The sequence below is a fragment of the Peromyscus maniculatus genome, chromosome 11 (assembly GCF_049852395.1).
Source record: "Peromyscus maniculatus bairdii isolate BWxNUB_F1_BW_parent chromosome 11, HU_Pman_BW_mat_3.1, whole genome shotgun sequence".
NCBI lineage: Eukaryota > Metazoa > Chordata > Mammalia > Rodentia > Cricetidae > Peromyscus > Peromyscus maniculatus.
Genome location: NC_134862.1, coordinates 91,187,896 through 91,210,760, shown reverse-complemented (window position 1 = coordinate 91,210,760; position 22,865 = coordinate 91,187,896). Strand labels below are relative to the sequence as shown.

Here is a 22,865-nt window from a genome sequence, read left to right as displayed (position 1 = left end):
GAGGCAAGATTGAGGCTCCGGCAACTTCATAGCCAGGGCCAGCCTGCAGGGAAGCTCGGCATTGTTGGGATATTTGAGCATGTGGGAGAGGAGCTCCAGACTTCCCACCAGCACTGGGAGGAGCTTCACAAAGGAGGAGGTGGGGAGGACTCTGAGTCAGGCTTATCTGTGGGTTTTCTCAGTTTCCCACCTCTGGGTCCGTTCTAAACCGCTGGTCGGAAGTGTGTGGAAACGCATCTCAGGTCCAGTGTGCCCTGACGCCTGCTGAGTGGCTGGGTGTCCTGCGCATCCTGGCAGTGGCATCTTTTGGGTTTGTTGGCTTTCTCAAACCCCTAGGGACTCAGTCAGCTGATGCAGCCAAAATGCAAGAGCTTTACTGTGCCCGGAGGCGCTGACAAGCTGGGACAGGCTGGTGTCAGAATGTGAAGGGGGCAGGGAGCCTTAGTCTCGGCCCCGGGGGCCAGTTCGGATTCCAAAGCTACTCTTGGGTGTCTGACCCAGTCTCTCCAGACTTGGCCCCTCCGAGACTCATCAACCTTTCTATCCTGGCCTGTGCCTATTCCCCATGCCTCGGGCCCTTCCCGCTCCCTGAAGGTGCTCAGTCCCACCCCGCGCACACTCAGTCGCAGCTCGAGCACACTCAGTCCCACCCCGTGCACACTCAGTCCCGCCCCGCGCACACTCAGTCCCACCCCGCGCACACTCAGTCCCAGCTCCTGCTCTGCTGAGCCCGCTCCACAGGCCCACTCTTCCCTGCCCAGGCCAGTGCTCACTACCACCATTGGGATCCAGGTTCCATGGCTGACCTCGCCGGCTCTGAGCTAGCCGCCCAAGTGCCTTGGCGTAGCCTCAGGCTAGACTGGAGGTGGGAGAGGGTGATACTGCCCTCCTGCCTGAATGCATGGGAGGGAAGACAGGTGAACCACGAGAAAGTTAAACAAAATGAGGAAAGTAACCATGAAAGCCAATCGCAGACCATGGGAGAGCGGCTCCCACGATCAGCTCAGGGTACTTAAAGGAAGGCGCAGAGTAGCGAGGGATAGGAAACTTGTTTATCTGAGGGTCTTTAGGAATAAGTTTTAATCTATGACTGGTGAAGTAAGGAAACACACATGCTTTCTGATGGTAACTTTCTCTTTTCCTTCATCTTAAGAATGGTCTCTGACTCTTTCTGTCTCCACACAGCTACATATCTCCACACTGCTGCACACAGCTACATATCTTTACATACGTACATCTTTTCACGTGGCTACACGTCTTTCTTTGACATCCATTTCTCTTCTGCATCTCTTTTCTATACAGCTTCCTCTTCCTTGTCTCCACCCAGTCACAAATCTCCACCCAGCCACAGCTGAGCATCTCATTTCCTCAGCTCTCACCGTACAGCGCTTTACACAGTTCCTAGGCACAGCTCCTCTCCAGAGCAGCAGCTCCTTCACACAGCGCTCTCTCTCTGTCTCTCTCTCTCTCTCTCTCTGTCTCTCTCTCTGTCTCTCTCTCTCTCTCTCTCTCTCTCTCTCTCTCTCTCTCTCACACACACACACACACACACTCCTACATTATTCACTCACTCTTTACTCACTCACTCTTTCACCCACTCACTCTCTCACACTTCTCCCATGCTTCTTCCTCTTCATCTCTCTTCATCTCTCACCCAGCACACGCGCGCGCGCGCGCGCACACACACACACACACACACACACACACACACTCCCTCACATTCTGCAGCGCCTCTCACAGAGCTCTACACAGCCGCCTCTCTCCACACCACCACTGCTGCTGCCGCCTCACAGCCAAACTCTGGACAATTATAAGTTACATTTTCAGGGCCCTACCCATTCTCAAAACACAAGGTAAGTCATGTGGTTTCTCTCAGGCTAGCAACGTCACACTGACCTATGCACGTCGCTCTAAGTTGGTGAGAGGTCCCAGACATTAAACAGTTGGCTGAACCTTGAGCGGTCAGGGTACGTGCAGAAAGAGGGCTACTGCAAGGAGCCAATCTCAGTGTAAGCAGCCTGGCCTTGGTTTAGCAATAAACAACACCTGGGAATTAGTCTTTGTGTTTAATCTGTAGGGGCAGCTTAGTCTGTTTTGGACTAGTTCTAAGGTCTTTGCGAAATGTGTAAAAGGCTGTCTTTGAAACTGAGAATGCTGTTACTTTCCTGTGTCGGTAAAGAACATTCTGATAATATTTCTGTTCATCAGAATTATGCAGCCTAAACAGAAATCCACAGCTAAATGTGTGCCCAGAGATGTAAAACACACTGCCACAGGGCTGTGGAAAGCACCCCACAGCTGTTCTTATTAGGGAGGCATCACAGTGGCACCCGAGAAAGCTACAGACAGAAGACAACCGATTTTCACAGCCAGTGACCCCACGGTTTTGCCAGGTGGGGCTCCCCATCAGGGAGTTACACGTCTCGTGCGTCGACTTGTCAAACACTAGTTGTCACCTGCTGTATGCACCCGTGGTCCTTGGCAGAAGACTGTGAGAGAAACTGAGGCATGGAGAGGGCTTCCAGGAGTGATGTGTCCTGCCTCCCTTCCCGAGCACAGGCACCACCTTGGCCTGTGTTTGAAGGTTATGAACAATGGTTAGCTTCCTTCCCTGGCATACCCATGGCAGGGCTCAGCCGAAGCAGCGGGTGGCCTGGGCTCTATCCACAGGCTTTTGCCCTCTGGTGTGGGAGATGTGCAGAGCCCAGCATGTCCTGGGTCCCCGGGACTGCTCCCCGACTCTGCCGCGCTTTCCTGTTTGGGAAGGAAAGATGTTGATGGCCGGAGGGACTGAGAGAGAAGACACCCAGCCAATGTTCCGCCTCCCCTTTGGTAACTCCGACACGCGGCAGCAAACATGAGTAAGCCAGCCACAGACTTTCCCCACCGTGGTGCAGGTGACCCTGGCCTGGACACGAGGCTGCCCCACAGGGTGCGGAGACCGAGAGCACAGCTCTGGAAATTTACCGGCATGGCCCTGAATGAATTTATCTTTTCAGAAGAGGGCTCTGGAGCTTAAAGGGACCATTCATAAGGTCGGTTCTAAGGGAGGGTCTGGGCACAGCTTGTGCTGCCAGGGACCTGTCGCCAGGCTTGGGTGTGCAGGAAAGGCCATGGGTTCTAGGGGTGCTCATAGCGGCCCGAGCAACTGAAACAATTAGCCTTTTCATCCAGGTAGAAGGAGTGAGTCCCCAAGGCTGAGCCAAGGGATGGAATAGCCCAGACTCCAGCTTCCACTGGCTTTGGCCAAGCAAATTAAAACCGATAGAGAAAGTCTGAATTTGGAGAGACCCCCTAGGGCCCATGTAGAAAAGTGATCTCAAGGTCTCCTCTTCTCAGGTACTCAAGGCTAGAGAGACTACCAGTGGATAGTTGAAGATAAATCAAGAAATGGATTCTGGTCTGCCAGCAGGAGGCTCTGGGAGAACCCACAGTGAGGACATCAGGGAGGAAACGGATCTCACAACCATGAGCCTGGCAGCCTGTGTGTTCTGTCAGGGGACCAAGCAGAGAAGGGACCCTAAAGGGGCCCAGGATTCTCAGGTCCAGAGTCCAGCTCTAGACGGAGTGAAGAGGAACTCAATTTCCCCTGAAAAGTTGGTCCATGGAGTGGGGGGCGGGCTTTTCTCTGCAGAGGCTACTCTTGGCTCTTAAGCAATTGTGCTACCATGGCTCTGACCTCAGTGCTGTCCTTGACCTCAGTGCTGACCTTGACCTCAGTGCTGACCTTGACCTCAGTGCTGATCTTGACCTCAGTGCTGACCTTGACCTCAGTGCTGATCTTGACTTCAGTGCTGATCTTGACCTCAGTGCTGACCTTGACCTCAGTGCAGTCCTTGACCTCAGTGCTGACCTTGACCTCAGTGATACTTTCCCTTCGTTTGGACACCAGCACTTCCAAAGGCTCAGCCAGAGCGATGAGACAGAGCTCAGCACACCACTGTCCCGTCCCTTCTCACTCCCACCTCAGTCACATCCCTCCCTGACCACCCCTGACCACCCCTGGCCACCCCGCTCCCTTCTGCCAGCCTCACACCTTCCAGAACAAAACTGGCAGATGTGGCTAAGGTTTCCGCATGAGGAAAATAAAGACAGCAGAGTTCACTCAGTATTAAGTGGCAGTATCAGGACCCAGATCTAGTTTTCTGGCCACAACTGTAGGTCTGTACCTGCCTCTGGGTGAGCCTCCTGGGTCACATCTGAGGTCCTTACCCCACTTGCTTAGCTTCCTCACCATCCAAGCTGGGCCGGCATCTCTGCTCAAAGCGACTGCCGCCCGCCTCTCTACGGTTACTGTCCAAGACTCTCGGGTCATGAGCTCACTGCCGTGTCCCGTTTGTTTGCCTATTAGCAGGTGGGACACTTGGGTGCTAGGACAATGTCAGAGGGTGGGTCACACCCAGGGAAGGGAAATCCACAGGAAGCGTGAGAGCCTGGGCCAGGGAACAGTGAGCCGCGGCCCCAGGGGAGAGAGAGTGAAGAGCCGTGAGTGTGGGGCCTTGAGAGGTGGTGTTGAGGATTACGGTGCCTTCTGGTGCTGACAAACAGGCGTGTGGAACATGCCAGAGAGTGAAAAACTGGAAAAAGAACCGGGTAGACCAGGTCTCCGAGGGACAAGGCATGCCCTCCACCTGCCGCAAAACACACCCTGGACAGGAACCCTGGAGGAAGCTGGCAGAGGAAGGCAGTGTTTCTCAGGGTCTCTCTAAGCAAAAGATAAAGAGGCCAGGCTGCCTGTGAGACCCTCACCCACTCCCCTGACCCCAGCAATTTCCTTTCAGTGCTGGCTCTGGACTCCAGAACCCTGCCTCCCTCGTCTTCCTCAGACTCAGGCCATTTTACCTCAGAGTTTGGTAATCCAAAGCTTCCCTCTGCATAAGTATGTGGAGCCCAAGTCTAGTCTTTCCATTTGGAGTGAGAGGATCCATCTTTTATCACAGAAACAAAACCCAGTGAGAGTCACAGCAGGAAGGCGCAGCAGGCCCCTGTGACTCGGGCTGTGACGTTTTAGTGTCTTCCCAGATGATGTCTGACTGATTGATGTGGGGCAGCCTCGGTGACAGATTGGCATTCTGGGGACAGTGGTCACAGGCAGCTCAGTAACCTCTGGGCTAACCACGACATGTTCAGCAGCTGCCAGCTCCCACCCTTGGGAGGCACAGTCTTGGGGACTCTCGTGAGTGCTAAGTGCTGCAGTGACTCCTCTCTGACCCTTGTCCCTCATGTCCAGGGTGCTGGACAGAGGCCAGTATCAGGCAAACCAGAGATGGTATGTCACAGTTGTACAGTGGCCAAGGCAGAATTTATCTACATGTGCCTCTCCTCATTCCCAGGAAGCACAGACAACAGTGTAAATATAGACAATATAAAACAGGATAGACTTTAAAGAAAAACAAGCAACTATAAAGAAAATACAGCTCAGAGCCAGGCAGATTACAGACACCTGTAATCTCTGCACTTTGGGGGACTGAGACAGGAGGATTGCTGTGAATTTGAGGCCAGCGTAGGCTATCAGTGAATCCAGGCTAGCCTGAGCTACAGACTTAGAAATTGAGACCCTGTCTTAATAGAAAAAAAGATATCCAGAGGGAAGAGGGTGCCCCAACCCAGAGGGAAAAGCATAGACCTGCGCTGAGGGTCTCTGGGCTCCCTGGCTAGACAGACAGACTAAGCAGTCCTGTGAGAAACCCTGTCTCAAAAAGCAGAGTGGGCAGACTTGAGGAAAAACTCCTGAGGATGACTGTGCACACATGGCTTCCTGCTCTTGTGCACATAATACACACACACACACACACACACACACACACACACATAAACACACATACTGCAAACACATATACATTTATAGCTTCCTGCTCTTGTATATGCAAACACACACACACACACACGCACGCACGCACGCACGCACGCACGCACGCACGCAAGCACAGTTTTCTGTTCTTATGTATGTACATAATACACACACATACAAACACACACACAGCTTCCTGCTCTTGTGTCTGCACATAAAACACCCCCACATACAAACACACATATCGAGGCCCAGTGTTGGGGTTCAGCCCCGACCTATCGAAGGGTCCCTTGAAGAGGGGAGTGAGGAATTGAGAAATGCTGGATAGGAAATATAGAGGTGGATGAAGAAAAAAACAGAGACACAGGATAGCTTTGGGAGGGCCCTGGGTCAATAACCAGCAGCCTCGAGTTTATTTCTAATGGGCTTTTTATACACAGCAAGGTGAGAGGCAAAAGACCTCCCTGTTTCAAGATCAAAGCACAATGTACAGCCAAGTGTAGATCCTTCAAAACACCTGGGAACCACGCCCCACGGCAAAACATCTTGTGATGAGGCCTTGAAGTATAAGACCCCGGTAACCATGCCTTTGCACCCTACCATGCAGCCATGGAGAGCAACATAAACCCTGACTCTCTGACCTTGAGTCAAACCGCAAATTGGAATCTTTGTGGGCTACACACACACACACACACACACACACACACACACACACACGCACGCACGCACGCACGCACGCACGCACACACACACACATTCACAGCCTACTGCTCTTGTGCACACAACACACACAAACATATACACAGGCAGAGCCTCCTGCTTTCATGTGTGTGCATACACATGAACACACAGGCACCAAGCCGCCTGTGCATATGTGTGCACACAGCTGAACACAGGCACACACACCAGTTTTTCCTTTTCCCATTAACTGTATCTTCATTTTTCAAACAAGCTGCTTGTAGGGCCCTGAATATAGAGTATTTTGAATTGAAGGCTTGGCCTTTTGCTCTTTATATTTTTTAAAAAATGTGACCTTTGGTCTAGGTCTGTATAACATTTATTTTTCATGTTTTTTATATTTTTATTATTTTACTTTTTGTGGCTTTTACCATGTAATTCCTTTAATGTAACTAAATTTATTATTTTAGATTTAAATATTTTTAACTTATGATTTTAAAATTTCATGGCTTCTGTATTACAATTAGATAGCTAACCTCCTCTCTAAAATTATAATAAAATTCTCCCACTTTCCCTTCTAGAATTATTCATGGATTCACATACATGCTATGTTAAATATTGCCATAATATAAACATTAAAATATACAAATACAAAAATAAGAGAACAAATTATATAAACGGATAGTTTATCTAGTTATAAACATATAAATTAATAGTATAAATATAAATTTAACCTGCATAATATGATTGTTTATATATGAATATTAAAACATTTGTCTTTTTTTTTAGTATTTATTTGTGTGGAGGTCAGAGGACAACTTATAGGAGTCAGGAAGACTATGAATGTATATGTGTTTGCAGTATATGTGTTCATATGGGTTCTGGGGATCACATCCAGGTCTTGGGTGAAAGTCTTTGTCTGCAGAACCTTCCCGCAGCCCGTCCTTCGGTTCACGGATTCAGAGATTTTACTCCACGGTCTTGGTCACTTGGCTCTGTTGCTTAGGGGGATTTGAGGTGGAAAGGCAGCGTGCAGGGAGTGTGTGGTAGGCAGGAGTCCAAGGGCCTGGGGAGCTCTTCCCGCCTGGTTCCCAAGTGCTAGAATTACAGGGAGCACCATCACTCCGGGCGTCTTTTAGACACTGTTTTCTGGCTGTACCTCACACTTAATGTTCCTTATAAACTTAGGCGTTAACTAGGTTCCAATTTCTTAAGACTCTTTTGCTATTTTTATTGGAATCGTATTGTTTATAGATCAATTTAAGAGGAAAAGACATCTTTATGATAATGAATCTTTGTAACTGAGAATATGGGCTACTTTAAAAAAAAAAAAAAAAAAAGGTAGGGTAGATGATTGTCTCCACCCCCACAGGCAGGCTCTTGTACGTCTTTGGAGTTGTTAGTAATAATCAACAGCTGCCCATGGCTCTTCTCTGGATCCCGACCTGTAGGTTCAGGGCCATTGCCAGAATTCTAAAACACGGAGAGGGTCGTGTACAGTGTAGCCATGAAGGAGCTGCCATCAGAGGAACCCGGGAAAGCATGCCCTGGCCTCTGGTCTCCAGTTCCCCCTCTGGCTAAACCACACCAGCACCCACAGCCCCTGGGTCTACTTGTCAGGGGCTCCTAAGCAGAGAGCAGGTTGTGGGGTGTAAACTGAACACAGAGGCAAGCAGGGGCTTATTGACCTGGCACTCAGCCTCCGCCCACCGCAGTCCAGCGCCGAGGCTCCAGAGTTTCTGTGATGAGTGAGATAAATAGAGTAATTTGGGGACCCAAAAATAGTCCACAGGAAACAAAGCATAATCAAGCCTGGTACCTGTGTAACAACAGCAATGACTTTCAGGACAGGAAGACAGGAGTTCGGGTAATTCAAGGTATAACTCGAAGAGACAGTCTTTCCCCCAAGAGTGGGCCAAGCTCAGAGCGGCCATCTCCCCCTCCCTCCCACCAGCTTCTTCCTGTATGACCGGAAAGAAGAGCCAAAATAATGCCCACGAGGACACCGTGTTCAAGTCTTGAGTCTCTTTCAGGTGCGGGTTAAAACCTGTCTTTTTTTTTTTTTTTTTTTTTTCTCAAGCTCCAGTCATGTGGCCACATTCCAGGGACCTCCATCCCTGGTCCGTAAAGGCACCCTCTAGGGTGTTCCTGGAGCTAAAACAGATTAGTCATGTCCCTTTGTAGCATCTGAGTTAATCTGGTTATCAGACCCCTCCCAAACTAGCCAGCTGACTTATTACCCATCCAGGTTGTAACTGCCCCAAGTAAGTTCTGCTGAGAAGGAACCCCAGGAACGTCTCCAACGAGGGCACCTGTCCAGGGACAAGTCATAGGCTTATCCAGAAGGGAAGTGTTTCTATAAAATGTTTTAGAGAAGGTGGATTGTGACCTTGGTGGGGAAAATCAAGAGTGGGCGGACTGAAGGAGGAGCCACTGTGGATGAAGTTGTACGACAGGTGTCCCGAGGAGAAACTTTCCCATGACTATTCGGCCCACAGGTGGAGTGGGCACTGTACAGGGACATCCTCGGCTTACCTCTTGAGGATTAAAGTCCTCAGGCACTGCTCTTTGAATTGGGTGAATCTGGAAGTGACACCAGCCTGTTTGCAAAGCAGGGCATGAACGGTGTGCATGAGAGAGTTGAAATGAAATCAACAGTGGCAGGTATTCACTGTCTGGGACCTGTGGGTGAGCCAGGATATGGATATTTATCCTGCACTGTTTAGTGACCATGAAAGGACATGATACTGTAAAATTATATGCAAACACTTACACAAGCCTGGCATGGCACTTGGCAAGCCTTTGAGCATGCCAATTGCACAATCATTGCATAGAGATTGATGCCAAGAAAGCTTATATGAATCCATTTTTTTTTAATTGGGTATTGGAGCTTCTCCACTTATTTAAAAATATTCTGCTGAGGGAAATGAGGGAGAAAGAAGGAATCAAATATGAGATGGGATTTCAAGTGTTTCCATTGTATTAAAAGCCAACATATACTTCTCCTGGCCTATAAGGCTCCCTCACTGGACTCCAGAATTCGAAAACTTGAATGTGTGACTATAAGATTTATATGATTTGAGCAGGGTGTAGTGGGCACATCTGTAATCCTGCCACATAGGAGTCTGGAGCAGGAGAATTTTTCAGGTCTTGGCTAACCTATGCTACACAGTGAGACCTTGTTTCAACACACCACCACCAACAAACCTAAAATGCACATTGTCTGTGTCTTCTTGCCTCAGCTATGATCTTAGTGTCATTTTCTTGGCTCTGTAGTGATGACCCTTCATGTGGTCCTGGTGAATTACCTTGCATTGAAGAGATAGGTTTCAATATTTCATAAATGTGGTGGTTTGCATAATAATGACCCCATGGACTCATGTATTTGAATACTTAGTCACTAGTGAGTGTGACTATTTGAAAGGATTAGAAGGATTAGGAGGTGTGGCCTTGTTGGAGGAAGTGTGTCACTGCGGGTGGGCTTCGAGGTTTCAAAAGCCCAATCCAGGCCCAGTCTCTCTCTCTCTCTCTCTCTCTCTCTCTCTCTCTCTCTCTCTCTCTCTCCCTGCAGACCAGGATGTAACTCCCAGGCTCTGCTTCAGTATCACACAGGCCACCATGCTCCCTGCCATGGTGATAATGGACTGAGCCTCTGAAACTTGTAAACAAGACCCAATTAAATCCTTTCTTTCCTAAGAGTTACCTTGGTCTTGAGTCTCTTCACAGCAGTAGAACAGTGACTAACCTAATGTGTTAGGTTATTAAAATACAGGGCTTAAGGGCACTGTTAGTGTGTCCTTCCTTAGTACTAAATTTGAATTGCAGCTGAGTCTTCCTAGTGGGAACTGGATACTGTTGACCAAAAGAAATTACTGCCATGCTATTATTCTGAAACAAAACTCAAGGTGTGGCGGGGCCTGATAGCGCATAGCTTTAATTATAGCACTCGAGAGGCAGAGGTAGGCAGAGATCTGGGAGTCTGAGGCCAGCCTGATCTACAGATCAAGTTCCAAGCCAGCCAGAGTTCCACAGTGAGACCTTGTCTCAAGGAAACAAAACAAAAAACAACCCAGGGTTTGGGCACAGAGAATGTGTGTGAGAGACCTGCCAAATGTCTACTCCATAGACATCCTTACCCCTGTGATAAGAACAATGATAAATATCACATCAGGGCTAGGAGAAGGTCCTAAAAAATTTAGAATATTCTTTGACAGCTTTAAAGTACTACACAAGTACTAGATGCTTGTTAATTTTTGGGGTTTTTTTTTGGGGGGGGGGTTGTTTGTTGTGTTTTTTGTTGTTGTTTTTGTTGGTTTTGTTTTTTGAGACAGAGTTTCACTGTGTAACAGTCTTGCTGTCCTGGAACTCACTTTGTAGACCAGGCTGGCCTCCAACTCTCAGAGATCCACCTGCCTCTGTCTCCCGAGTGCTGGGATTAAAGGTAAACACCACCACTTCCTGGCATTGCCTGTTAGTTTTTAAACTCCTGCTGATGAGAAGAACATAGACTAGAGGTGGAGGTGTCTGGGCTGTGCCCTTTCCAGGACACATAAGCTAAGCAGGTCACTTAGTCTAGAGCCACGGTTTCATTACCCAGGGAACCCTCCAGGTCATGACCCTTTCAGAGAAAACTGGAGAGCAAGTGATGAGGTAAACAGTCCTCTCCAAAGGCAGGTTGAGAAGAGGCCAATTCCCGCCTGGCTGAGCTGGAGAAGTGTTTCTAAGACACAAAGGAATGAAACGAGAAGCCATAAAGCGTGGCCACCGATTTCCAGGATGTATCAAAAGCACACAGGACTGCTGGCTAGCAGTAATGTCAGACAGGTGTGCAAACCTAATCCAAACACTGATGTAGATATACAAACTACAGATAAACAAATACCGTGTCACTTTCCAAAGCCAGTCTTTCATGCATCCAGTCAGAGTCATTGTTCCCTGAATAGCAGCACACTGGTCTGCAGTGACCTCTGAGATTACGAAAACAATGGACTGGCCCTGCACACATGCTAGTCTTTCCATGTGCATTGGTGATGTAAGAGCATTGATTACTGGGGCAGAGGGTATCCAAAGAGGACATCAAGATGGTCACTGATCGGCTCAGACAGTACCAGGAATACCCTAGGGCAGATGCTCAGGATTTGATGCGACATTACACAGGATCTGTGGAGTTCCTGACTCAGCTCCTACTCCTTACAGTTGGGTCCTTTTTCACACACACACCCCACCCCCACTTTCTCCCTTCAAGTGTCATGGATGCACTCAAATCTAAGCAGCTTGCAAGATTCTCAGAAAATTTGATAAGCTCAAAGAAAGCTAGAGTCACAGGCATTGCCTGGCTCCTAAAGAAGCCTAAAGAAGAGGAGGGATTGGCCAGGCGGTGGTGGCGCACGCCTTTAATCCCAACACTCGAGAGGCAGAGGCAGGCAGATCTTTGTGAGTTTGAGGCCAGCCTGGTCTCCAAAGCGAGTTCCAGGAAAGGCGCAAAGCTACACAGAGAAACCCTGTCTCGAAAAACCTAAGAAGGAGGAGGAGGAGGAGGAGGAGGGATGAGATGGAAGAGGGCTCCTACCACCCCAGGAACAGCTGGTGCTGGTGAATTGGTCCTTCAGCATGGAGAGTCTGAAGGAGCTTGAATGGGAGAGTGGCAGATCTCAGAAAACATGAAGACCTTTTTGATCACTGAATCCACAGGTCCGTTCAAGGTGCCACCAGGAATTCCATGGGAAAATCACCCCCCAGATAGATGTCCATCCCTATCAATCCTCAGCTTCACCCAACGGCCAGAGCTAAAATTAGTCACTACCAAATGTCTCGGTGACTCCCAGCCTCAGCATGTCAGAGAGCCTCCAGTTTGGGCTGTGTAATGGCGTCACTGACCCAAAGGGTTCCTTCGGAAGTCTGACAGCCAATAAAGGCTGTCTTTAAAACTCGGGCCTGCCGCTGTCTGACTGTGGACAGGGCACAGAGGTCCTCTAAGTCTCGCTACTCCCAGCTTCAACTTGGAGACAGCCATTGCACTGCCCTCCTAGAGCGGTAGGCAACACGCAGGAAGGCCGAGACAGTAATGACTCTTGCCCATTTTCCCCCAGAAGTGAAGCAGCAGGAACTTGCAGCCTGGTGTGCTGGGTAAGGAAACAGGGGAACCATCATGTGTCTGAAAACCTTCAAGCCAGGTCTGGCTTTAGGTACATCTTGATTCAGGGACCTGGCTTGTCCTGCATCTCTCATCCCTTCATCAGCATTGGCAGAGTTTCTGGTAGACTGCTTGTCCCTCTTCCATGGAGGCGGGATGGCGTCTGTCCATATACATCTTTATAGACACAATGCAGAGGAGGCCACCCGCCCCTTCTCCCCCATGCTCAATTGAGGGCCATCACGCTTTGTTCCTGAGCCTGCCACTGAAGTCAGGCACTGTTCCAGGGCTCCTCTGGCATTGGGGACACAGCCACAGCTACTGAACCTTGGAGACAGAGTCGGGGAAGGTCTTGGTGTCACTGGGAGGACAGCAAATGGCTGTGAATGGAAAACTACAAAATCCGCAGCACCAACCACCCACCCTACTTCAGGAGCAACTGAGTGTGATTGCTTTTGATTACATACTGTCTAATTAGGGAGGCTGTGTGCTCAGTCACCACTCACTGCCACTATTTGTCATAGCATATCCAGGCCTCAAAGGGCTGAATGCAGTTGTGTCAACAGGATCATCTAGCTCAGGTTCCACCAGGATTTGCTCAATAGCCAACCGGAATTCAGAGCTTCATAAATGTTGCAAGTGTTTCTAATAGCCAAGCTATTCCCTATGGTGGAAAATTTTATGCAACTGTTCCTTCCTGCAGTAAACATCTTCATCCTCTTCCCAGTTCCCCCTTTGTTGGTATTTTGTGCTGAACACAAACTGTCCACAAACTGTGCTGTGCTGGTGCTGGACCAGGCTCTTTGTAACTGCGGGGAATGACCATGTGCTTGCAACATGAAGCTCCTGCAACAGGCACCAGTGAGAACCGGGTGCTTTGAACATACATTGTCCTTCACAGAGGATGGGCCTGAGGCTCAGAGAGCCTCATCTCCTTGCCCCTGTCCCTGTTCAGTCCCTTCTGTGTCCACATCCCAGAAGTGAGCTCTGCCCCTGCTCAGGAGCCCTCAGGGCCAGTCTGAGCTCACACATACTGGCTCAAGGCTGTCCTGTCTGCACAGCTGCACACTCCCGTGGTCACGTGATCACGCCGCCTGCCGCCATCTCTTCCTGGTCTCCGAATCCTTCTCCTAAGGGATGTGCCGTGTCAGCCCCTTCCCGTCTGTTGCTGCGTTTTCTTCCCCTCATTCAAACTCCCCTTGAAAACCTCTTCTCACAGAAGCCTCTGGGGCTCAGTCAAGCTCTTTCATCCATAGATGGTCACAGCTCGTGTGTGTCAGCCACAGAGCTGGGCTCCAAGGACACAGTTCAGAGTTCTGAGTTTCTCAGAGAATGAACCTCTCTTCTTGTACCCCGCCTTCCACCCATCATGACATTTCTCCTTTAGCAGTGCCATTAAAATATCCACCAACCCGGCTGACCTGTCCCTCAGATGATGACTGAAACACCACTCCATCTATTCTAGGGTAATGCTGGGTTTCAAACCGCCAGCGGCAGGAACAAGGCTTAGCATCCTTCAGGAACTAAGATCTGACCAGAACTCTTGGCTTTTTGTTCTCAGGGGACTGCTGGCTGCTGGCTGCCATCGCCTCCCTCACCTTGAATGAAGAAGTCCTGGCTCGGGTTGTGCCTCTAGACCAGAGCTTCCAGGAAAACTATGCTGGTATCTTCCACTTCCAGGTAATTTAAGGGTGGGCTTAAGCACCTCCTCACTCAGGCTCAGGGGCTCAAAAGGCCCCCTGGTGTGGCTGGGTCCTCAGCTCCTCAGGCCCTGGTGGTTTGTGAGCTCCTGAGATCAGTATTGTTCTGGAGAGGATGCTGGGAGAGGAGACAAGATTTTCATAACCTGCCCACGATGTGGAATTCCATCAGAATGGCTGAGAGTTGGGAGGTAGATCTTGGTGTATAGGAAGTAATATGTTCGGGAAGTAATCCACAAGTTTTTTTAAAAAGTTTATTATTTGAGGATTAAGATAAAGGTTAAAAAAAAAACTTCCTCCTGTTTATGATTGCAAATGAGAGATGATATTTTAAAAAGAAGAACGTGTGGTTTTGGAGACAAAGACAAACTTCGCCGTCCTCTCTTGCTTGCTGAGGGGCATGCCTGCCATCGGAGACGGAAGAGCATTGTGGGAACCTAGAAGAGGTTGGGCGGGAAAGAGCCGATGTGGTTGAGGCTCGGGGTCCCAGCGGCACCCTCTCTTGTCCTCGCCCTGCAGTTCTGGCAATATGGTGAATGGGTGGAGGTGGTGGTGGACGACAGACTGCCCACCAAGGACGGGGAGCTGCTCTTTGTGCACTCAGCCGAGGGGAGCGAGTTCTGGAGCGCCTTGCTGGAGAAGGCCTACGCCAAGTAAGTAGCCGCGCCCTGCCCAACACCCCACCCTGCCCCCTGCTGCCCCGGACTCCAAAACAGCAGGAGCTATTCGGGGACTGTTTTGAGTAGAAGTTCTGTTCTATAAAAGGATGACTTTGGCCCAAATCGGGCTCTTAATTCAAGGAGGTAATGCGGGCATGGTGCCTGGTCACATGACGTACTGACAAATGGCAGTCATTGCTGTTTTTAACCACGTGAGCCAGAACATTCTGGGGCTGACTGCTCTGGCCTTGGGAGGGAACTCTGCTTCTTTGGTGGGCCCCACTGCACTTTATCAACTAAAAAGAACAAAAGTCTTGCCAATGGGCAAAAAGCTACCCATTGCAGAGGTAGGGACATTGTGGAAACTCACCCAGAACCAATCACCTGGCTGGTAAAAATGGTTTCCCAGTTCCAACCCTAGCTGCCCCCCTCCCCCCCGCTTGCCCCCCAGTTATGCTGGGCCCACCCAGGGTGTCAGCCCCCTGCAGAGGGGCCTCGGCTGCTGGTACTGGTGGGACCCCTGCGTTAGGACGAGCTAGTCTTCACAGCTGGTGGGTTTAGAATCCTCACAGCCCTAGGCTGAAAAGGGACGGGGAGGCTTCATGTCCTCAGCCAAGAGGACTTGGGGCCTAGAGCTCAAGAACCAATGGAGAAGCCTGTAGGAGTGACCACAGGAACCCACTGTGTGCTTCTCAGGGAAGCTGGGTCCGTTACTGAAGTGTCTTTTTAAGCACTTAACTGTCAAACAGCCAATTAGCCAGCCGCCCCTTCGCGTCAGTGGGAGAGTCAATGCCAGAGGCTGGGTCAGAGCATCACTACGTCCTTCCAACTCCAGGGTTCTGTACAATTTTGGAAACATGTCATAGCCACGGAGGAAAAGTAATTAGGGAGATAGCTAGTGTCTTGCCCCAACTTGAACCCCAAGTTGGAGACAGAGACAAGCAGAATGAAAGCAGAGGATCCCATGAGGGGGAACCTGGGTTGGAGTGGGATGGCACTCTCTGGGATGAGGGCACACGGTCAGCAGCATCAAGGGCAGTGAATGACAGCAAGCAATCCCCTCCTCCAGGATCAATGGGTGCTATGAAGCGCTCTCAGGTGGCGCCACCACGGAGGGCTTTGAAGACTTCACAGGAGGCATTGCTGAGTGGTATGAGTTGAAGAAGCCTCCTCCCGACTTGTTCAAGATCATCCAGAAGGCTCTGCAGAAGGGCTCTCTGCTTGGCTGCTCTATCGATGTAAGCCCCCCACCGCCCTCTGGAAACACCCCAGTCTGCAGTAGCCCAAGGGAAGCCCTGACAGCACCCAGGAGCTCATTAAGAACATTAGTGCATCCCTGGTTCACCATGCTGCTCATCACTTGAAGCCAGGAGTTGCTAGGCAATAGCCAGGCTGTCTGGAGGTGCATTTGGCATAGATTAGGTGCCTCCAGCCCTTAGGTCCCCGGCCCATTTTCCATTCAAACTCTGCTCTGAATCACCTCACTCACGGAACCCAGCTTCCAGGAAAGCACCCCAACCCCCTCCTGCAGGGCTGTATGAGCAGCCCAGGAGCTTCTCACTCTGCCCCGGTGCCCGTGGGTCCTGGAGAAGACTTCAGAGTATCAGAAGGAATTGTTCCCCCAAAATAGCTTTGCAGGCAAGCCTCAACAGGGAGATGGGTAACAGGCATGGTCCAGGCCCCAGGAGTTTCCCAAGGCTGTGCCCAAAACGTGGGAAAGAAGGGGTTTTGAGGAATTAGCAATCAATACGCTGATTGTGAAGTGAGGTTGGAGATAAAAACTGCCATCCTGTGCAACTGAGCTGGGCGGGGTAGGGGTGGGAGACCAGAGAATCTTGGCCACAGATGCCCGCGGGGTGTCTTCATTAGGGCCCCCACGAGCCCTTGTCTCCAAGGTGAGCCCCTTCACGCCCTCCCCATCCAGAAGATGGAGGGGATGGAGGGGGGGTGAGCCAGTCAGCACTGAAAGTGGCTCGGGACTCCTCCAGGTGGCGGGGTGAATGCGCGGAGTTCCCCAGGTTGGGCCCCGTGCCTTATGCGTTCCCTCGGGCGGTTTGTATTAGAGTTGGAGCAGCTGCTGACTGTGTTTGCAGATCACCAGTGCTGCGGATTCGGAGGCCGTTACGTACCAGAAGTTGGTGAAAGGACATGCGTACTCCGTCACCGGAGCCGAGGAGGTACTGGCCCTCGGGGAGGACTGAGTCCTTCCCCCGGGCCCCGCCCCCCAACACGTGGCTGTCCAGGGTGGAGCCTCCAGGCCCGCATCAGCCCGGCGCGCGCTGCCCCCTGCTGGCCACAGCGGCGGCTGCAGGCGTTCTTATATTCCGAGAGAGTTACAGACTTAAATCTGCATCAGCTTTTAAAACAAAAGCCAAACACAGCACTTTGCATCTGTACGGTCTTTTATACTCTTCAAAATACTGTTAGTGGGCGTGGTGCCTCCTATCTGTAATCCTAGCCTCTGTCTCCCGTGTGCTGGGATTTTTTTAAGATTTATTTTTATGTGTATTTCGACACTGCTAAGTTTTGCCACACATGCTGTCTCCATATATATGCATGGCTGGTTTTTTCCGAGCCATTTACAAGTAAGCTGCGGGTATGGTGGCATGGGCCTGTAGTCCCAGTTACTTCAGAAGAGGAGAAGGAGGGTCACTTGGGTCCATGTGTTCAGGGCCAGCCTGGGTAACCTACCTTGTCTTAAAAAAAAAAAAATTTCAAAGTGCATTTTCCTTTTCATCTGTCACCTTTAAGCGGGTGAGAAAGCTTCTCTGGGAGCAAAAAAATACATCCTATTTCAGTTAGTTAATTGAGGTTTAGCCCTAACGCCCCAAACAGACACCAGGGCAGGACAGGCTGTTTATGCCTCATGCTGCGGCAAGGATTAAAGGGTCCAGCCCTCCAAAAGCCAGGCCTGGGAGTTTTAATTCTCATTTTCATTGGTTTATTCATTTAGTTTTGCTTTGGAGAGGTGGTCTTGTTTGCTTTGTTTTGTCTTATTGAGATAGAGTCTCACTAAGTAGCTCTGGTTTCCCTGGAACTTGGGGTGAGGCTTCCTGGGTGCCTGGGGTTTAGTTCTCGTTTTCCAAACCTGGGCAGCCATGAGGGTCTGGGGGTCAAGCCCCATCCAGCTTCTGTTTGCCCCCTCTACCCACTTGACTCATGCTGAAGCGGGGTGTGGGCCCAAGACCTTCCAAGCATGCGTGGCCTTCAGCCTGTCCCTCCTTGGATCCTGCAGGTTGAAAGCTCAGGAAGCCTGCAGAAATTGATCCGAATCCGGAATCCCTGGGGACAAGTGGAGTGGACCGGGAAGTGGAATGACAAGTGAGAAGCACGGGGTGGGCCAGGGGTGCGGGGTGGGCTGAGGTGCAGGGTGGGCTGGGGTGCAGGGGTGGGCCAGGGCGCGGGGTGGGCCGGGGCGCAGCATGGACCAGGGTGCTGGGTGGGCCGGGGCGCGGGGTGGGCCGGGGCGCCGGGTGGGCCGGGGCGCGGGGTGAGCCGGGGCGCGGGGTGGGCCAGATTGTGTACGTTCTACTAGGACCTGTTGAAACCCAGAGAGGAGGCACTGTGTGCACCACCAAGTGAGGTTCCAAGGTCACTCGCTAGTCACACCAAGTGGGTCCCAGGGCGGTGACCCTTTAAAGGGTTTTGTAAACAGGACACTGGGGTGCTCTGACCAGGACCAGGCCTCCAGTGGAGCACATTCTTTCCTACTGCACGTCTGCCCTTTTCCAGCTCAAACTCACTCTGCTGCTGTGCCCTCTGGGGGAAATGCTCCCCGTAGGCTGGTGGGTTGGCTTAGCAGGTACAGGTGCTTGGCACCAAGCCTGATGACATAAATTTGATTCCAGGGACCCAAGTAGAGGAATGAGAGAACCAGCTACCACAAATTATCCTCTGACTTCCACAAAAACACCATGGCATAAGCATACTATCACCTACTGGCATATGTGAGCACACACACACATACACACACACACTGGCATATGTGAGCACACACACACACACACATACACACACACACTGGCATATGTGAACACACACACTATGGGCACACACACACAGACACGCAGATACACAGATACACAGACACGCTCACACACACAAAGTAAATAAATAAATGTAAAACAGAAAAAAAAAAACAGTTAAGGAAATGCACCCTCGTCCTAATAGCACTTCCGTTTCACGGACATGAACTTTGTGCCAGGAGCAGAGAGGTGCCTGTTGGTCTCTGGAGCTTGGGGTAGCTGTTAGGCTTCAACCCTCAGGGGTAAATGCTCCATGGAGCCTCTCCTCTGGGTCCCCCACACACCCTTTCCCAGTTCACACCTCCACCCCTTTTCTGGCGTGTTCTAGGCAGCAGAGGAACACCTATGGGCAGGCTTCCTTCTAGATTGGCTCTGGGGGCGTCCTTGGTGGATTTCCAGTTGCCCCTAAAAGAGCTGCCAGGAGCATCTCACCTGGAGCAGGCCATGTTCCTTCGTCCCTTCATGGTGGGCCTTGCTCATTTTCTGTTCCTCTGTCCACCATCTTCCAGGAGAGCATGGCCTCTCCTTTGCTCTCCGCACAGTGCTCCAGAGGTTATGCTCGGCGTTTCTCAGTGGGGCCTGGTCCAGGTGGGATGAGCCCCTCCTTCCGGAGGCCTGGGCCCTCAGTAGGGAGAGGGGGTGTGCTCCGCTCCTCAGCATCTGGGGACTGTGGAGAGCAACGGCCATCGTCACACGCCCATTCCTAAGGCCTCTCCCGATGCTTTGCTTTCCAGCTGCCCCAGCTGGAACACGGTGGACCCAGAAGTGAGGGCCAGGCTAACGGAACGTCAGGAGGACGGAGAATTCTGGTAAGACAGTGGAGGCCTCGGGGAAGAGCCCCACCCCAGCACTCCTGCGCAGGAAAGTTGCCAACCAGGGCATCCACCAGAAACGAGTTCGGCGTGCTGGGGGCATGTGGCATGGGGCCCTGGCTTTGCAGTTCCTAGGCAGGGTGTTATACTTCTGTAATCTAGAAACTGAGGCAGGGGGCTCTCAAATTGGAGACCGAGCTGCTTAGCCTAGGTAGGCTATCTTGCAAGAACTTGTTTCCAAAGACAGAAGAAAAAAAAAAATCCTCCATGCGATCCCGAACAACTTTTAAATCTCTTCAATTTGTCCGTCTCAGCAGTGGGGTTGACACTCTGAGCAACATCACCAGGGTTGAGAGGGATTCCTTCAGGAATGTTCAGACCCCAAGAGGAAACAATGAGAGAGATGAGACCGTTCTTCCCACTAGTCTAAAGAGATATCCCCTCTCATCAAGAAACCAACTCCGAGGTGAAGGGATGGCCCAGTGGTTAGGAGCACCCTCTGCTCATGCAGACCTGAGCGTAGCTCTAGTTTCAGGGGATCTGGCCTCCTCAGGCTCCTGCATGTATGGTGCACATAAACTCATGTAAGCATACACACATACTACAAATAGAAGAAGTCTTTAAAAGAGAGAAACCGGTTCCTTAGTAATCCTTAGCATCGCCCCACAGAACACCTTACAGTGGTTTCTGTTTACCCTGTTTACCCTGACAGCACACATGTCGTCTCAGCTGGTATTTATTAGTGGCTTACATTTCACATCTGGGAGCTCTGGGATGTAAATAGAGCTCATCTATTTGCTCAAAGTCACTGGCTTAGAAAGTGGCAGTTACAGGACTAGATTTGGGGCCTCCTGAGTCTGTGGCTCTAGTGCCCACCCCTGGGTCTCACACGGCACCTCGTCTGAGCAGGTAGAGGGCCAAGGCCGGCTCCGTGTCTTCTGTAACTCGGGACACACCGTCTCTGCTTTGCCAGGATGTCCTTCAGTGACTTCCTGAGGCACTATTCCCGCCTGGAGATCTGCAACCTGACCCCTGACACCCTCACCTGTGACTCCTACAAGAAGTGGAAACTCACCAAGATGGACGGGAACTGGAGGCGAGGCTCCACGGCAGGAGGATGCAGGAACTACCCAAGTAAGGGTCGTGGCCATGGGAGGCTGCAGCCATGGCATCCCACCCTGACGGATAGGCCCCACCGGGGGAGTGGGCTGCCGCTCACGCAGGCCTTCACGCTCTTTCTTCAGCGCCAGCCTTGGTCTCGCATCTTTTTCTGTTTTCTCAGTCACACTGCTTCCTGCATTCATTTGCTGTGATAAACCCTTTCGGCTCTAGCTCCTCTGGTGCCTAGGATCTTCATCCGGCTTACGGGGGCAGCGCTAAGTCCCAGCTCATAGCTAGCTTACCCTAGGCCCTCACATGCTGCATCCACGGGGCACACCAGCTCCTCGTTGCGGTCTTTCCACCCTCTTGGGTGTCAAGTTCACTTAGAAAACGTGGACGGCCAGGAGGTGGTGGTCCATGTAAGCGGAAGTTACTGTCCCACCAGCAACCCCCAAATACCCAGCAGCCGCTTCCCAAATAATTGATTCAGAGGCTTAATATTACTTATAAATGCTCGGCTGGGAATCCCAGTACCTGAGAGGAAGAATCGGGCAGATCTATAGACCAGCCTGGTCTATAGAGTGAGTTCAGGACAGCCAGGGCTACATAGAGGAATTCCGTCTCAAAAATACAGACAGACAGAAAGGAAGGAGGGAAGGAAGGAAGGGAGGGAGGGAGGGAGGGAGGGAGGGAGGGAGGGAGGGAGGGAGGGAGGGAGGGAGGAAGGAAGGAAATGTCGCCTGAGCCCCGCTCACATGGGGAGAGAATCTCTCCTCTGCCCTGCCATGTTGGCCCCCTTGGTTCCGTCGTCTCCATGGCTCAGGCTTGCTCCTCTCTTCCTCCCCTGGGAACTGTCTGGTTAGGATGACATCTCCAGTCATAGGGTGGGGCATACATGGGGTCCCGAGAACTCTCCCAAAGAGCTCCATCTGAGTATGGATCTTCTTGATAGACTTATTCCCATTCCATCTTGGAGATGCTGGAACTGAAACAAAGGACCAAGTGGCCGGCCCAAGGCCACGGAGCTTTCTGGGCTCTGAACCCAGGCAGCATGGTTATGGAGTCACTCTTAGTCTGGTAGCAGGCCATGGTCATACTCTGTTACAGATGGGGAAACTGAGGCTCTGCTCACTGAGCAAATAGACTGTGACTAGCTGTCCAGTCCCTCTAGTCCCAGCATGCCATTACCAAGTGGCAGTTCCGGAGGAGACCACTGGGAAGCTCCTCTGCCACCCACCAAAACAGCCTGTACTTATTCGATGAGGGGGTCAGGAGACACTCTCTCAAGGACCCTCGAGTGAAGGCTCTTGGCCTTGTGGGACGCTCTCCCTCCACAGTACTTATTCAGTGCCACTGAGGTAGCCTAGAAGCTTCGTATGTAAATGAGTGTGTGTGGACACAACTAGATTTACGGAAGCAGTGACACCATGGCTGTCAGCTCTGCCAGACCATGCTTCTGATGGCGTGAGGGACAGGAGGCACTTGGTGTAATTACCTCAAACAGGAGTGACTCGGTCCCTGCCTGAGATGGGTCTTGGAAGTGGGGGTGTTAGAGGTGCCATGAGAGTGAGCAAGAGACAGATATGCTGAAGTAGTGCACAGGCTACCCCTGGCCTCTGCATTCACCACAGGGTAGAGGCAAAGGACAGGCGCAGTGTGGGTGTCCTTAGGGAGCACCAAGACAAGCCAACCGAAGGGCAAAATAGAACTCCAGGGGGAAATTCCTGATTCCGGTCCTTCTGAGATTCAGAGTGTGTCAGGAGCCCAGCAGCCTTCCATTTTTCTGACTAGCAGGGAATAAACCTTTGGGAAGAATTCACAGTCGGGGTAAGGATATAACTCAGATGCTAGAGTCATTACCCAGCATGCACGAAGCCTTGGGTTCATCCTCTAGTCCTAGCAATCCCTACACTGAGGAGGTGGAGTCAGAAGGATCAGAAGTTCGAGATCACCCTCAGAGACATAG

At 51.1% G+C, this 22,865-nt stretch overlaps 1 protein-coding gene across 2 annotated transcripts in view; it reads left to right on the top strand.

Annotated features, from left to right (window-relative positions):
* The window catches only part of Capn2 (calpain 2), a 57,833-nt gene that overhangs the window by 16,450 nt on the left and 18,518 nt on the right, over window positions 1–22,865 (top strand). For both annotated transcript variants that reach the window (XM_076548120.1, XM_006988599.4), the window contains exons 3-9: window positions 14,164–14,282; window positions 14,822–14,955; window positions 16,031–16,199; window positions 17,055–17,138; window positions 18,197–18,282; window positions 19,721–19,795; window positions 20,772–20,932. In XM_076548120.1, coding sequence (XP_076404235.1) covers window positions 14,164–14,282; window positions 14,822–14,955; window positions 16,031–16,199; window positions 17,055–17,138; window positions 18,197–18,282; window positions 19,721–19,795; window positions 20,772–20,932 — 828 coding nt within the window. The remainder of the gene's footprint in view (window positions 1–14,163; window positions 14,283–14,821; window positions 14,956–16,030; window positions 16,200–17,054; window positions 17,139–18,196; window positions 18,283–19,720; window positions 19,796–20,771; window positions 20,933–22,865) is intronic.